Raw genomic sequence first — 15,904 nt, 5'->3', positions numbered from 1 at the left:
GTAAGAGCTCCGTTCCCCAGCAGCACCTCCCCGTCTGGCCGCTCTCTGTTGCCATGTCGCCTCCCGCGGACGCTGCGGTCTCCACTTTCCCAAGTCAGCGCAGGGATTGTTTGTCTTTACATGTGTGTGTGTGCGCGCGCATAGAGGCAGTCGCACACATTCTTTGGCGCACACACACGCACACACTGCAAGACACATACTTGGCTCGAGGCAGACAGTAACACAATAGCTACTTCCTGAGGGTAGCGCTAGTTAGCAAGAATATTTTTCTGCTGGTGTCTGTGCATGTGTGTGTGCGTGCGCGCTCGTGCGTGTGTGTGTGTGTGTGTGTTTAGAGGGCCGTGGTTGTTCCAGGAAGCAGTGGAGAGGATCAATAGCTCGCCCACTCAGCTTTCATTCCCTGTGTCTGACTCAACACCGGACATGTTTGGAGTTATCCTGAAGGGCCTCGCTTTCACCAGCAGGGAGGGGGAAAAAAGTCCAAATTTGATCCCCTCTCGGCTGGTCGCCCCGTCGTGCTGCGTCAGTCAGTCAGTCAGTCCTGAAGGCAGACACGCGTGGTTTTGCATGTGCATGTATGTGGCAAATTCCCGCCCTGCTGCATGTAAATTATGTGTGACATGTGAAGCTGCTGCTGCCTTATATGGCTCGCACAGTATTTCAGTACAGTCGGATCTTGCCAAGCATTCCGGGTCGCGAGCAAAGAGTGTGTGTGTGTGTGTGTGTGTGTGTGTGTGTGTGTGTGTGTGTGCGCGCGCATGCGTTTGCCAGCATTTGCGTATGTGCGCGCGTGTGTGTGTGTGTGTGTACGTGCGCATTGGACAGAGTGAGTGTTTTCGTGCATCTGACCAAAGGAGGGTAACTGAGAGAAAGTAGGAAAGTTATGGAGCAAAGGGAAGAGGGACGAGCAGGAGGACAGCGGAGGACACAATAGCCCAGAGCAATAAATGACAATATTTAACTAGTCGATCTTTATCTGCACCGACAGTATGACGTTCTTCACCTTGGAGAGGTTCTTATAGGCGTTACCGAGTTCTCTCTTCTTTTTTGCGGAGGTCCATCTGGTAAAGTTTCTAACTGTTTGCCTCTCGCCGTGATAAATGTGTCCTGTTTAAACGCTGTGTGTCTTTATTTTAAGGTCCTATTCTTTCCTGAGAGTCCAAAGAAGCTGTATACGGACAGCAGGAAATCATGATGAAGAAGTCACTAATTCAGGGTGTTGGACTGTTGGCTTCTCGTCTTTACCTGTAACTGCTCACAGACATGAGTGGATGAGAAAGGGTTGTGCTATTGAGACCCGTTAGAAGGTCCTCACTGTCATCAGTCAAGTCTTCAGTGTTATCGGCGTTGTAGATAATGTGTGTAGTAATGCTTAGGGTGATTGTTGCGTATCGCTGTGCACACGTTCGTGAGTGTGTGTGTGTGTGTGTGTGTGTGAGCCGAGGTGCAAATTTCTCGCCTTTCGTGTGCCTCTCTCTGCCTTGTGATGGAGGATCTGCCTTGAAGACAGGATTATACGCGTGGCTGCTTATGTGCTGACAGGTTAAGCCTTCATTACACCAGGGCTTCCCTCCATGTTCCTACTGCGCCTTGACCACATTTCAGCCGCTCGGAGCAAGAGTTCGAGAGACCCTCGACCCGCGCCACCCCCTAAACTGTCCCAAAACAAGCCAGTTCTTTCCGTCTGAGTAGAAGAGTAGTTTGCCTGAGGTGTCAGCAGAGGGCACGGGATAAGTGGCTCCTGCATCCACTCAGTCAACAGTCAGTTTGTTTGTTCAGCTGGCAACTTAAATATGAAGTCTGTCGTGGTGCGATGGGAAAGGTGTGCAGAGACGGGGGCCGAGTCGGTGCTAAATGTTTGTTCGTTTGTTTTTTTTTCTGCCCGACGTTGTCCCCAAAGATCCAATATCTGTTGTACTGTAGACACAACAGCCCAGCGGGGGTGAGCAGCACGTCGCGGCAGCGAGTGTTCGGTTATTATTTTCTTTTATTGTTCCGTCCAGAGGAACACGCGTCGAGTGCCAGGTCGCTCTTGTTTTCCCTCGGCCCCTCTCGGTTGCATCAGCTCCTGCTGGCGGCCCTGACTTCTCAAACGTCTCCGTCTCCCAAACCAAAACAACGCGGCACTCTTGACCTCACATGACACACGCAGCGTTTGTTTTTGCTCTCCCGCCTCTCCTCCGGCGGCCTCGTTACCTTCCACTAACCTGCGCCTGCTGCTTTAATGGAGGCTCAGAAACACGAGGTATCAGCCGAGCCCGGCTTCCCATGAAAGTCGGTGGCCAAATCATGAAAATGGCACAAACGACTGCTGGAAATTGCAGGAAATGGTGGTGCAGAAAGGGTATGCACGGTGTGCTTGTTGCTGATGACATGCATTTTCTTTGGTGGATACAAAAAAAAAAGGTTGTTTATCGTGTTACTTCAGATTGTTCTTGCTGCTCTTCCTTTTTTTACTGTCAATATTGTTTTTGCTGTTTGCACGGCCTCTCAGAAGCATTGCCACCTTTGTCATTTCACACTGCACATCCACCTTGAGAATGTGACAAATAAAGTTTTTGAATCTTGAGAGATTATGGAAAAATCAACGTATAGACAGTTTAACTGACTCCTAAACAACCAGCAGGACTTGTGTTCAAACAAGTGTGTTTCCGTCGACCCGCTGCATGTTTGCGCCTGTGCGAACATTTCCCCAATGTTCCTGCTGATAATGGGGATGTAAGCGACTCCCAGGACAACAATGAAGGTGTTTGCCGCCGTGCGGGAGAACCATCTCTGCTAGCGGACGGCCCAAATGTGAGCCAATGAGCCTCTCATTAAACCATAAGGCCGACCATTATCCGCACCGTCCAGCGACCTCACCACACACACACAAACACAGATGCAGTGATGCAAACAGTCTGATATTCACCACGGCTTAAGAAACAACACACTGTGCCAGGACTCATAGTGAGTGGCTTGTGTGTTTGCATAGGTCTGCATGTGTGCCTTATCGGTGTATGTGTGTGTGTGCGCGCGGGGGTGCATGTCTCAGTCCATGCATGCCACACAACAGGTTTAATTGTCTCCAGAGGTTTGCTCCCTCACTCTGGAATCAATAGGTTTTGTTTGGTTCTGCGTTCCTGGCATAACAAGGCCCACTTTCAGGACGCCGTTATTGAATCTGATTGCAAAAATTCTTTGCTTAAAATAATTGTTGAGCGGACAGGATGACATCAGCAAACGGTGTCCTTTCAGGAATCCCCTCAGTGTGGAAAATTGGTAAATCTTTTTGATTCCCTCTCACTTGTCTATGAGCTAGAGAGCCCACGAAGACCGTTTAGGAAGGGAGGTGACTGGATGGACTTTGAGATCAGCCTGCTCAAGACTTCCTGTTGGTGGGAGCGACAACGTCTGCCACGCGTCAGTTGAGAGTAAAGTGAAAGAGTGACACAGAAAAAAAGGCTTCAGTGATTTTTTTGTTGGCCTATTATTGTGAAATATCACAGCAACTTCTGTGCTACAGGACACTTCTTCTTCTTCTTCTTCTTCTTCTTCTTCTTCTTCTTCTTCTTCTTCTTCTTCTTCTTCGTCTTCGTCTTCTTCGTCTTCTTTGTCTTCTTTGGTTTTTCAGAGCTACATCCGTGTCCTTCTTTCCTCTCTGCCTAACCCCTCCTGTACCTCCTCCCATCGAGGAAGCTGATTGGTTTAAGGAATCCATGGGAAACAATCAAAGAAATGATTGAAAACACTCTTATGTAGGAGGTTGGCAAGATGTATGAGCAGTGATTCCAGAGTTGTGCCCGCCTCCGCTCAAACAACCTTGAAAAACAGAACAAACTACATCATTTCGTGTCAATTTATTACGCCACTGCAGTCACAACCACGGCCTCCGAGCCTTCATTCCATGCGCACCTTTCTGAGTGAGATGTGTGGAGCAGCATGAAAAGCCCCATCATCCAAAGAAACGCAGTCTGCACAGCAGCGCGTTCGGTACAGAGGGTCACCGGGGCCACCGAGCGGCGCAGCAGCACAGAAACCGACGAAGAGACGGCGAGAGGAGCACGCTCACATGTTCATATTTACGCTTGTGTGCACCGTAAAGGTCAGCGAGGCCAGTATCGACATGCTATACTGTGAGCGCTTGCATCCCTGCACCCCCCCGGATCCCCACGCGCACACCCCCCGGTGTTGCGTTTCCTCGCGGCGCCCTCCCCTGTGTTGACCCGCCTCAGCACAATGTCACCCTGACTCTGTCGATATGCTGAGGCCGCTCTTTCACCCAGCAGCAGCAGCAGCAGTAGCAGCAGCAGCAGCAGCAGCAGCAGCAGCAGCAGCAGCAGCAGCAGCAAATAGAAAGAGATGAACACCTCTTTTCTCAGCGGACGAAGCTAAAACAAAAAAAAAACAAAAGAAAGGGAAAGGAAAGCAGAAGCTCAGGCTTTGCTGGTTTTTCTCCCACGACGGATGTTGCAGTTTGACAAGTAACGTTCCTCTGAAACTCATTCTTGCTTTATTTGCAACAGGCTTAAGCCGGCGCATTGTTTTACGATACGGTTATTATGCGTTTATGCAGCGCAGGGGCCGCAGTCAGTCGCGGCCTGCAGGCTCGAGGTATGCCAGCCCTGTTTAATCATGCGCCAATCAGTCAACAATTCCTTCCATAACTTTACGCCACACCCTTTTTTTCTCTCCTCTGGTTGTTTTTTCTAGCTGTGAGTCACCGCGGCAAAGTTGGGACCAGCCTGGGTTTGCCGCTAGCGCGTCGCTCTGCCCCTTCTCACTCCTTCGAGACAAGTCCCACCCCACCCCACCCCCGCCCCCAACAAAGCTGCCTCTGTGTCTCGCGACGTGTCCGAACGCCATCCGTCACCGTCACGTCGGCAGCTTTTGACGCCTGGTTCGCTCTTCAGCGCGCCTTCAGCGGGAGCCCTGTGACTCACAGCCGAGAGAAAGTTCGCAGGAGCTGCGAGTTATTTCCGTGAGATGCTGTTTTTCCAAGTGTTGTCCCGTGACTGCGTGTCCCCACTCCTTGTTGCAACCATCTGATGCGAAAGAGGCCTCGCTGAGAGTGCGTTACCCCACCTCCCCCACCCCACCAGTGTGACTGACCTTGCACCAGCCTCCCGAGCCTCCTCAGAGTTCAGTGGAGCGTCCGCGAGGACTTCACAGCGAGGCCTTTTTGGCCTCGCTGTGGACGTCTGAAAGAGCCGAGGAGCGGCAGTCTGATGCCTTTCAGCTGTCCAGTTAGAGCAGGGAGGTGGACGACGTTAGAGCACAATGCAGGTGGAACTGCATAAAGTGGAGCCAAAGAGGATGCAGATGCAGGGAGTGGCGCTCTGGCAAGAAGAAGAAGACATCAAGCAATCAATATGAGACGGACGTCCGTGTCCAGGCTTGATGGCTCATAACAAGAGCTCATTATTACACCGGCGCTGTCTCACACTGTCCCACATCATCTCTCACTGACAAAAGTGGGCTGATCTGACTGTAAGTGGTGGTGGGTGGGGTGTGGCGGGGGAACTGAGCCAAGGCAGCCACGCTGAATGTAGCCGGCATGCTGCTTTTCGGACATCAGGTCTGGGGAGATTTTGTGTTCCAGTACAGCTAATTGAAGTGCTTTTGTTTCTGCGCTACATGTTACAGCATGCGGTGGAGTGTTACCTGGATGGTGCCGCATGTCTGCAGCGAGGAAACACAGCTGGTGCGGCTCAGCTGGATAGCTGGGAGCGCAAAAACCAATGATGGGCCGCCGCTAAGAATTCACGCATGATTGTGCCACATCACGCAACGTGGTTTGTAACGGACAGAACCACTAACCCAAAAAATAGTTGTCCCTGTTCCCATCTAGATGGAGATTTTGTAGGTTCTATTGTAGTACTATATAGTATAGTACGGAGTACGTAAAATCATAATCAGTGATGATTAATTTAATGTTTATTTATTGAATGTTTGTTTTCCGATCAGTGAAAAATTGCAGTAGTTGAGCCATAATTGAAGACATCCCCAAGACTTCATAAAGATGGCTCCATAGCTTGTGTCCAGGTGTGTGAAGAAGCAATAGAAGATCATCTGGTTCAAAAATATTTTCACCCATCTGAGCTCATTGAATTCCAAGAGTACTGACTTTCTGTGGCAGTGGCACCGTGGCATCAGGGTCTGCACACAGAGTTAATGCTTGACTGTAAATACGAACCTGTCCTTTGTCATATGGACAGAAAACACCCGCAGTCTGCGTGGGATCACTTACTTTTCAAAACATGAGGCCGGTCGATTTACTCGAGATGTTTCTTTTTTGTTGGCAAGTGAATCCCTGTAGAAACTGCAAAATAAAACCCCAGCGCTTAGTGCTGGACAGTAGCAGCATTTCAAAACCATACTCGACAGTGAGGTCATGCTGAGGCACAGGATATTGAAGGTGAATCTGCACTGTGTCAGTGTGTGTGTGTGTGTGTGTGTGTGTGTGTGTTTGTGTGTGTAGATGGGAGAAGGGTAATTGTGTTATGGATACGCGTGCGCTCTAAAGGTCACTTCTAACTGCAGATTCTATCAGAATGAAATAAGGCGCCTTTTCCCTCAGACGCGTGGTGCTTTCGTCCGTATTGCTGCGTCACGCTGACCTGGGCCGCACCGCTGCGCAGCCCTGATAGAGCGGCGCAAGCTAGCAAGCGGGTCTGCGGCTAGCTGGACCAGCGCGCGCTGTTCTGGGAAGAGACAGGGGCGTGGTGACTTACTCTGCGATAAGAGCAGAACGACCCCCCCCCCCTCCACCTCCCACCTCCCACAATCCGTCAGGGACCTCGGCCATTCAAATTCCCCGTGCAAACCGCGCTCGACGGAATGGCCGAAAATAGAGCGGCCCTGACAGCAAAAAATAAATAAATAAAAAGGAAGGAAAAAACACCCTTAAACCCGCGACCTCCTTTGAGGGCGATAACGGGGGAATTTTGTTTAGAATTGAAACGGTAAACAAGATGCTGTCGCAGAATCTGCGAGACGCGCTGATCCCTTCTTTTTTTTCTTTTTTTTTCTTTGGCCCTCTTCAGATTTAAAACTACCTGGAATTTTGTTGATGGTTTTACGCAGATGGGAATTTATCAGCGGTCGGTGTGAAAACCAGGTAGTCGCTGGGGAAGTCGGGGGAGAGAGTGAGATTAGCGCCGTCTGGCTCTCTCTCTCTCTCTCTCTCTCTCTCTCTCTCTCTCTCGCTCTCTCTCTCTCTCTCTCCCTTCCCCTTGCAGCAGGCAGGTCAACCTCCTCTTTGCTCCGCCCCCCTCTGCTCTCACCTGGCGCTCAGCCCAGATTGTTGCTGCAACTCCGCCCGCTCTCATTGGTCCCCGCACTTTGCACCGCTTCGCGGGAAGGGAAATGACTAACCTCTCCTCCTCCTCCCTCTCCACCTCCTCCTCCTCCTCGTCCTCCTCCTCGTCCCCCTCCCTCTGCTGCTGCTGCCCTGCCTCCACTTCCCCACCGCTTTCACTCTCTTCCCTTCTTTCACCTCTAAACTCATTTGTAATGGCCGGCTTCTGCTGCGCACCCCGTAAGTTGCTCGCGTCTGATCTGATTTGGTAAATTTTATTTTAAATTGTTGGTTTTTTTAAATTATTATTTGTTTGTTTGTTTGTTTTTCCTCCTGCGGTGACCAGCAGAGGTGGAGGGAGTCATGAATGGCTCCTTTGTGCGTTTGCGTATGGCGTGATGAGCGTGTGCTCGCCATGTGTGCGCGCGGAGGGCGCAGGGCGGCTGAAAGTTGTGTTTGTTTAAAGTGCCACCCCCACGTTTCTGACACATTTACATATTCTGTCGCTCGGGCGGCCGAGCGAATGAAAACACCGTGAGGGCAAGTGAGAGTCGTGAGGCCAAACCCGCCTGTCTTCTCTTTCCCGTGTGCACTCACTCTCACTCACTGCCTTATCCACCTCTCTATCTCTCCCCGACAGAGGAAGTGCCTTCCCTGATGTCTGCTGCAGCTTTGACCTGCTTCTACAGCTGAGGCTCCGCCCCCCCCACGCCCGCTCCCACCGCTGCCTCCTCCTCCACCTCCTCCTCCTCTGCCTCGCTCGCTTGCTGCCACGGTAACTCCAGTTCAAGGACAGCAGCCACGCCCTCCCCACCACCTGCGCTCCTCCGGCCCGCTCAGCCATCCGCCTCCATCTGAGCGCCGCTCCTCACCGCCTGGCCGCCCCCCGACAGCCGAGTGTCCTCCAGCGACCTTCGGCCTCACCGCAGCAGCGCCGACACGCCACAAGGCCCACGCAGCATCTCACCTGCCTTGCCTTTTTTTTTTGTTTTGTTTTTAAACTTTTCGCCTTTCCGACCCTCGGAAGCCTCCGCTCGAGCCCGCAGTGCCCTGAAACCCTCCTCGGTGGGCTTCACTCAGACGATCACCTCCGTTGCCTGCCCCTCCGCGCCTGAACCAGAGCGCTGTCGGCTCCCCGAAGGTCGCTGATGAGACCGTTGAGCGAGTGACAGCGGAACGAGGAGAGTAGAAAGAGCAGCGACTGAAAGCCGGAGTCGCTTCCCCCGAGTCTCGGCGGTGGATTGATCGGGATTATTATCTGATCAAACTCGCAGGGAAGCAACATTTCGCTCAGTGGAGAGGAGCCTTGTCAATCAGTCGGAGCTTCGCTTTGAATGTTTCACATCAGATCGTCATAAACTCATCCAAGGCTGCTTTAAGGACATTTTTTTTTACCCCCCCCCCCCCCCCACCCGTGCCCTCTTGGATCAAGACATTAGGGGCTGAACCTGAACACATCTCAATCAGGAATACCTCTGACAAGCTTCAAGCCATGGCGCTGAACATTGCCCAGATCCGAGACACAAAGTGGCTCACGCTGGAGGTGTGCCGGGAGTTCCAGAGGGGCACGTGCTCGCGCTCCGACCAGGAGTGCAAGTTTGCTCACCCAGCCAAGAGCTGCCAGGTGGACAACGGCCGTGTCATTGCATGCTTCGACTCGCTCAAGGTAAGAACGGTCGGGTGTGTGTGTGTGTGTGTGTGTGTGTGTGTGTGTGTGGGCGGGCGAGGGGTTCAGGGGGGAGGACAGGAAGTCTAAAAGTCTAAATGAGAGGCTGGAGAGATACGTGGGCTTGAAAAAGAGGAAGCAGCAACTGTCTGCAGTCTGCCTCATGCATCTGGCCTTGACATGTGCTCTCCCTTCACGGCCCCACCCACTTCTGGTCAGGTGACAGCAACATGTGATCCGGGTCTTTGAGAAGGAGGAGCGTCCGGGAGGAGGGAGGTGGAGAAAGCAGTGAAGGGTTGGGGGGGCGGAGTTTCAGCTTTTGAGATTCAGGAAGCAGAAGTCAGGCGCTTCTGTGGAATTCCTGAGGAAACTGTGTGATTCAGGTGCCGTTTAACTGCCAGCGCAAAGTCGGTCGGCGCTTGTGCAGAGGTGGCAGAACAGTGCGGCGCGCCAGCTGCTCTGCTCCGGACCGCTGTGAAAGCCCGGAGCGAGACATTTTTCTGCAGGGAGATAGAAGGAGGCGATAGCGTCATCGTGTAGATCTCACCCAGTCAAACCACTTCCTGCTAGAGGCCTGGGGGCAGTTAGAGGGGGGGACGTCTGCCTGTGTGTGTGTGTGTGTGTGTGTGTGTGTGTGTGTGTGTGTGTGTATGTGTATGTGTATGTGTGTGTTTAGAGGGAAGTCAGAGGCCACATTTGCTGCACCACATGCAGTAATTTTCCATTTTTAGACAGCAGAGCAAAAACACCTTCTTTTTTTTTTTTTCTTTTTCCTCCTCTGTCACGTCCTCTTTTTTTCTTTCACAATCGCGGCCTTTTTTTTTTAGTGGGAGCTCTGGATCATTCTGGATGGGCGTAGTTCCCGGCATTGACACACACACGCGTTTTGTGTGCGCGCGCCATTCTACTTCAGTTTGTGTCCAACACAGTTTGGTGACTTAGTCATCTGCCGAGTGCGAGCAGGTCGGGGTTAAGATGAGGACAAGTGTGGTCTGTGTGTGTGTGCGCGCATGTGTGTGTGTGTGTGTGTGTGCCGCCTCACAAAAACCTTTATCACCAGATGTGGGCAGAGAGCCACTGTCAAGTACTGGCTTTACCCTTCCCAAGTTTCCTCACACTGTGTGTGTGTGTGTGTGTGTGTGTGTGTGTGTGTGTGTGTGTGTGTGTGTGTGTGTGCGTGTGCGTGTTGCTGTTGTCAAAATTATAAGATTAATCAGGCCGCTGGTATTTATTAGATCTTGAGCCATATTTATTATTTTTTTGTAGTTTCTGGTCTTTGTTCCCAGTGATTATTAATAATTTCACTTAAATTTCCTGTAGTTTAAGTAAAAGAAGTCGGTTAGAAAAAGACACTGCGGAGAAGTTGTTCACAAAATTCTCTGGTAGTCTTTGACATTTTGTATTGAAAAGCTCCCTGCTGTTTGAGAACTGCAGCTGATGTTTTCAGATGAATGTTATTGCTGCAGAGTCATAATCTGCTGGTGGTCATGACCGATCGTACCAACCAGGATTTTTCCTTTCTTCCCTTGTGTGACGTCTGACGGTATTGAATGGTCAAAACGTCATCGGTCCTTCACATGGTCGCTGGCAGTTTGCGGATGAGCACTTTTCCACGGAGCCGCAGGGATTAATGGAGATGGGTGATAGTTTTTGCAAATGCCACATTTTTTCCAGTGGTAAATGAAAAACAGAGGAGGTCTCTTAAAAAAAAAGCCCACAGTGGAAACAGGAGGAAACGCAGGGAGGGAGAGAGAAAGGCAGAGACAGAACATATTATGGGATGGAAAGGAGGAGGAGGGGCCACTGAGACCCAAGCGGGGTATAATTTCAAGTTTATCCAATGCAGCCAGACCACATTATTATATTCCATTGTGATATTTTATACCAGATTTACATTATGTGTCGCCTAGATCGTTTACAATCTGTCGTGGCTCTTATTAAATATTGCCAGCGATCAAGACGCTCGTTAAAATACAGCTGCCTGTTCCCATACGACACGGGCAGCTGCCCAAAATTTAAATTTCGCCCCTTGCCAACGACCACTGAGCTGTTTTGGGCCGTTGTGGTGTTTTCTCGTCCACACGACCGTCCTGAGGTTCTCTGGAAGACAGAATTCCACCCAATGCCAAAGCACTGGAAGCCTCCGGTGGTCAAGTGCTCACATACTTCAAACCAAACACAAAAACAACACGTCACCAGAGCACTTGTGTGGCTTCTACCCTAGTTTCAGGAAGGAGGAGCTCAGTTGCTGTTAAAATGGCGACATCAACGTTGTGCTCGCCAGTGTCATTTGTGCAATGACAGTTTGTGGTTGCATTGTATTGGCACCGAGTGGAAGTCCTTGGTTGTGTGGATCGGACAATATTGTTCTTTATATTATATAAAGAACAACAACGCGTTGTTCTTTATATAATATAAAGAACAATATATAAAGAATATTTTATGTAATATAAAGAACAACGCATTGGAGAAGCTTCAGTTTTAGGTAAACTATCCCTCTGAGCTTTGAATACATTGTAGGCACTGTTTTGTTTTTTTGTTTTTTGTTTTTCCCTGACGTGTTCAGGTAGCCAAGAAAAGATGCTAGCCACTGCAGGCAAATCCACTAACTGCCAAAAAGTGAAAACAAATGTTTAGGATTACAATCATCGGTTGCAAAATCAATTACAAATTTATTTCTCAGTAGTCAACACGATCACTTCTACTGAAACACTGTTGTGTGGAAGATGACTTGCTTATACCAGTTATGGCTGTCCTGCAAACACATTTAGCTAAAGCAAAATAAATAAAACCTCCACATCTCCACTCTCCAAGTATGTGAGTTCAGGTGTCAGAAATTTGCAATCGAAAAATGAGTGATTATTTTAGGAAGGGGAACTAAAACTGGAGAGGCAGCTGGTGTGGGAGTGAAACTAGCTGCTGGTTCACTTTTTTCTTTTTTCTTTTTTTTTTTAATTATATGAATTCACCAGAGACAGATGTGACCTGAAATAGGCGCAGTGGCACAATTTCGATTCCTGCACCCTGTAGAAAGGAACAATTTGACTTATATTGCATTTTATATCCTGACTTTCATCCGGCGAACACACGTCCCTAGAAAATCCCTCACAACGTGCACTCCGTTTTGCCCAGGAGCTGTTGAAAAATGCATCTCGGGGCAGAAAGTGAAGCAGCGGCAGCAGCAGCGGCAGCGGCAGCAGCAGCAGCAGCAGCAGCTTCCTGGTCAGGCTTCGACTCCAGAGTTAGAAAAGAAAAAAAGAGACAGCTTCTATATTTACTTGTGGATCATGAAGCCACGTTTGCTCCCCAGTGCTGGTCACAGACTCCACACACACACACACACACACACACACAAACACACACTCCTGGACACATGTGCACACACTCTCAGCCCACGAGGGAGGATCGGCCTTCTTTTCGGGAGGTGTATAATTAGAACAGGTCTCACATGATCAGCAGTGCATAGCTGAGCAGGTCACACCCAAACTCAGGCCTTTCCCTCCGCTGCCTCGCCACTCACTGCCCTCCTTTTTTCCACATGCTTTCCACACATGCACGTACACACGCATGGGTTCCCCGCGCCCCTCCTCTCCCTGTTAGCCTCACACACACACGCGCACGCATGTGCGTGTCCTGCCCTGAACCACTGCTGCAGCGTCCATGCCCGGAGAATTGGAGCAGGGAATCTATTTGCAGCAGAAATGGCCGGCGCAGATGAATCTGTTTTTCATGAGGAGACGTTCATGGCAGTAATCAAATGTGGATGACAAACCCTGCGGCAAGACAATCAATCACAACCAAGTTTTAATGTAGGACACTGAAGTAAAACTAAGCTAGAGTGTGTCTGTGTATGAAGGCCCTGCCTCTGTATCCGCTCAGCTACAGTATGTCAAAGCGGAGTAAATATTTGGAGAGCGATAATGACCGCTGGAGCTCCCAGATTTAAAGGGCAGCTCCGTGACCCTGCCGTTCAACGATTACTTCCAAAGTTGACCGTTTTACATGCGGGGCAGAGCACGGCCGACTCGCTCTTTGGCCCGATGACACGGACAAAATGAAAAAAATCATGCCATGTGAAACGTGCTCCCCGGAGCAGGGCAGCGTGGGAAATGAATGCAAAGGAGAGTTTGGAGGGTTTGGGTTGTGCACAGGAAGGAAACAGCGTCAGTGTCAAAGGTTCCACGCTGCTCATGTTCAGATGGATGGTTGTCAGCTGTCCTGTCTGGTTGATGGTTCAAAACCCTCCAGAAAGATCTCCATAAATGCAGCATATTTAGCCCTCTGTTTACAGCCTCCTGCTAGAAATCCTGCTCGTAGGAAGGAGTCTGCTGGGGGTGTTTTCACTAACCTGGTGGCTGAACGAGGGGCTGATTTCCACAACGGTGTGTTGTAACACACCTCTTGGAAGGAGTGCAATCTGGAATAGTAGTTTATTGACAGGCTAGAGATAAGAGATGTCATGGTTTTGAATATAATGGGACCTTTGAACTCTGTTGCTCATATAAGAAAACAATTATGCAACATCACAGCAAAGACGCGTGCGGCTGAACAGAGCCGAGCCTATTTTAGTTGCCATGCCATCCTGCTTTTATCTTTATTAAACTCTGTTCTGGTCCACATTGCTCATTTTTCCTTTTTTTTTGTTGTTCAGCTACTCCGACTAGATTTCCTGCTTACTCTTGTCTGCTGCTGCGTTCGCTCTGGGCCTGTCCATTCCTGGGCAGAACCATTAATGTCTCACCGTGGTAACCACCCCCCTCCACTCCCCCCCCCCCCACTCCTGCATCCGCCTGTGACCTGCTGTGAACCCCTTAGAACGGCAGCCGGTGGTTGTTTATCCTCCGTGTCGTATAAAAAGGAGTGCTTGGTTGTCTGCCGTGCAGAACAGATCATACGCTCACATATTTAGCCTAGACTTCGCCCATTGTCTACCTGCCAGGCCGACACACCCACTGTCATCACGTCTGACTTCTGAGAAGAGAGACTAAGAGCCAGCGAGCGCGCCAGAGTGTGTGCCCGTACAATGTGTGCGCGTACGCTGCTGTTGCAACGGGCCTCTTTGTGTTGCTGCGCCGTTCTGGGCCAAGATGACATTCCTGCAGAGCAGAGGGCGGCTAAATACCTCTTATTTATCTCCGCCGCTCTATCGCACTCGCTCAGCCTCCGTCTGTCTTCCCTCTAATTTTCCCCACCGTGTTTTGACGCTGTGTTTGTGCTCAGCGGTCGAGCTGAGCGGCAAGGTTAAACACCAACACATGCACACGCACATACAAACACAGTGAAAGGTACTTGGCCAGACAGACATGTGGGGTAAACATTAGCTGCGTTGCTAGTCAGCGGTGTGTGTGGGTTTCTTTTTTTTCATGATTTATTGAACTAGAACCAAAAAATCCAGCCAATGTCTGGGCCCCAAATTTAACAGATTGTGATTTTTCAGTTTTTCAGGTGTGTGTGTGTGTGTGTGTGTGTGTGTGTGTGTGTGTGTGTGTTGTGTGTGTGTGTGTGTGTTTGGGATTCAGTCTTGTCATGAGAAGACTGAAGCGTGGCAACAAATAAACAGAGAATAAAAGCATCTGACCGGCATTCGGTCTTCTCAGACACTTGGACCTCTTTGTATGCAGGTTGAGTCTTGTGAACTCATGTGATCCTCACATTACTCGCTCCAATGGCCTATCGCGAAAACGATCCCTTCTCACAACACTGTGGCCCACAGTGCAGTGAACTGAATTATGTGTCATGCTAAATAAATGCCCAACATTTTCTCTACAAATATCTACATTTTAAAATCCTTTTCTTATATTAAAAAAAAAGGCAAACTGCCCATGAAGCTGCAACCCAATCAATCAGTTGAGAAATGCTGCTCTACAGGAAGTGCAGATTCACTGGATGAGCTGCATGCAGGACTTTATCACTTACACTCACTTTCATTTTAAAAGGCCCAACATTAGGCAGAATTCGCCCTGCCGTTTTGTACCAGTCATCTGCGTCTCTAACCTGGCAGCAAGCGCTGAAGAATACATCTTCTGCCTCGTCGGCGCTGCCGTACCTCGTCTTATGTGACGGGGGAGCGGCGGCAACAGCCTGGCTTTTCTTCTCAGTGTCAGTCGTCTCCGTCCCTCGGCGACACTGAGGCCCCTTCATGAGACCACCGATACAATGATGACCTCTCTCCCCTCGTCATGGCCTCCGCTCTTTAACACACTGACATACATCGCGCAGCCGCAGGGTCGCTGAAGCGGCAGATGCTCAAAAGACAGAAACATTTTCTTCTTGCCTTTTGAAATCACATGCGATGCCGCGTGGCTCGCACGAGTAGATTTATGCGCACGGTTTTACTGGATCCAGATGTTCATGAATAAAGTCTGCAGCTTTCTGAGCGCGCACGTACACCAAGGTACCAACGTCTGACTGGTAATCATACTCGGTTTTTGGCTGGAGATATTTTTATTTATTATCAGTGTATAGTAAAAATGACAGTGTGTTACTGGCAGAAAAAGCGGTTTTTGATTTACAGACTGGCAAAGAAAACAAAGGCTATAAACCTTGACCTTGAACAGAGCTGTTTGACGGTGCAATATACTTAAGAGGTTAGCAAACACAGTCATTGCAGTTCAAAGAAGCCAGTCTCAGTGTTGGAACTAATCAAACTCTTGATGAAGAAATTGTAACTGGAGGACAAAAAAGTAGGAAAGAAACGTAAAAGTGAAAGTCAGGCTTTCAGGAGGGTGAAAGAAGAAGGAAGAAGAGGGTGAAATAGTTTCCTTCACTGTTGATCTTTTCCAGACAGCCTGCAGACTCAACCATTATCCTCCTATTAGACCGTCAGAGGAGCTCCAGGGCAGAGCTGCTCACTTCTGCTCGGCTCTCTCAACACCTGTTCAGAGAGCCGCCCCTCCCTCTCGCTCGTCGTGTTTACCATCTTCATTGCCACGGCAAAGTCGAGTGTCTCTGCCGGCGCA

The 15,904-nt window shown here is 49.8% G+C and overlaps 1 protein-coding gene across 14 annotated transcripts in view; it reads left to right on the top strand.

The window, feature by feature from the left end:
* LOC142885126 (muscleblind-like protein 1) overlaps nucleotides 1-15,904 on the top strand; it is a 36,119-nt gene that overhangs the window by 224 nt on the left and 19,991 nt on the right. For all 14 annotated transcript variants that reach the window (XM_076021269.1, XM_076021267.1, XM_076021264.1 and 11 more), the window contains exon 2: nucleotides 7,920-8,945. In XM_076021269.1, the coding sequence (XP_075877384.1) occupies nucleotides 8,772-8,945 (174 nt within the window). In that variant the 5' untranslated portion in view covers nucleotides 7,920-8,771. The remainder of the gene's footprint in view (nucleotides 1-7,919; nucleotides 8,946-15,904) is intronic.

This window comes from Nelusetta ayraudi, unplaced genomic scaffold (assembly GCF_046127955.1).
Source record: "Nelusetta ayraudi isolate G7.1 ecotype Tasmania unplaced genomic scaffold, CSIRO-AGI_Nayr_v1 ptg000011l, whole genome shotgun sequence".
Classification (NCBI taxonomy): Eukaryota; Metazoa; Chordata; class Actinopteri; order Tetraodontiformes; family Monacanthidae; genus Nelusetta; species Nelusetta ayraudi.
The sequence above is the reverse complement of the archived record's forward strand: the minus strand, read 5'-3'. Positions and strand labels throughout refer to the sequence as shown.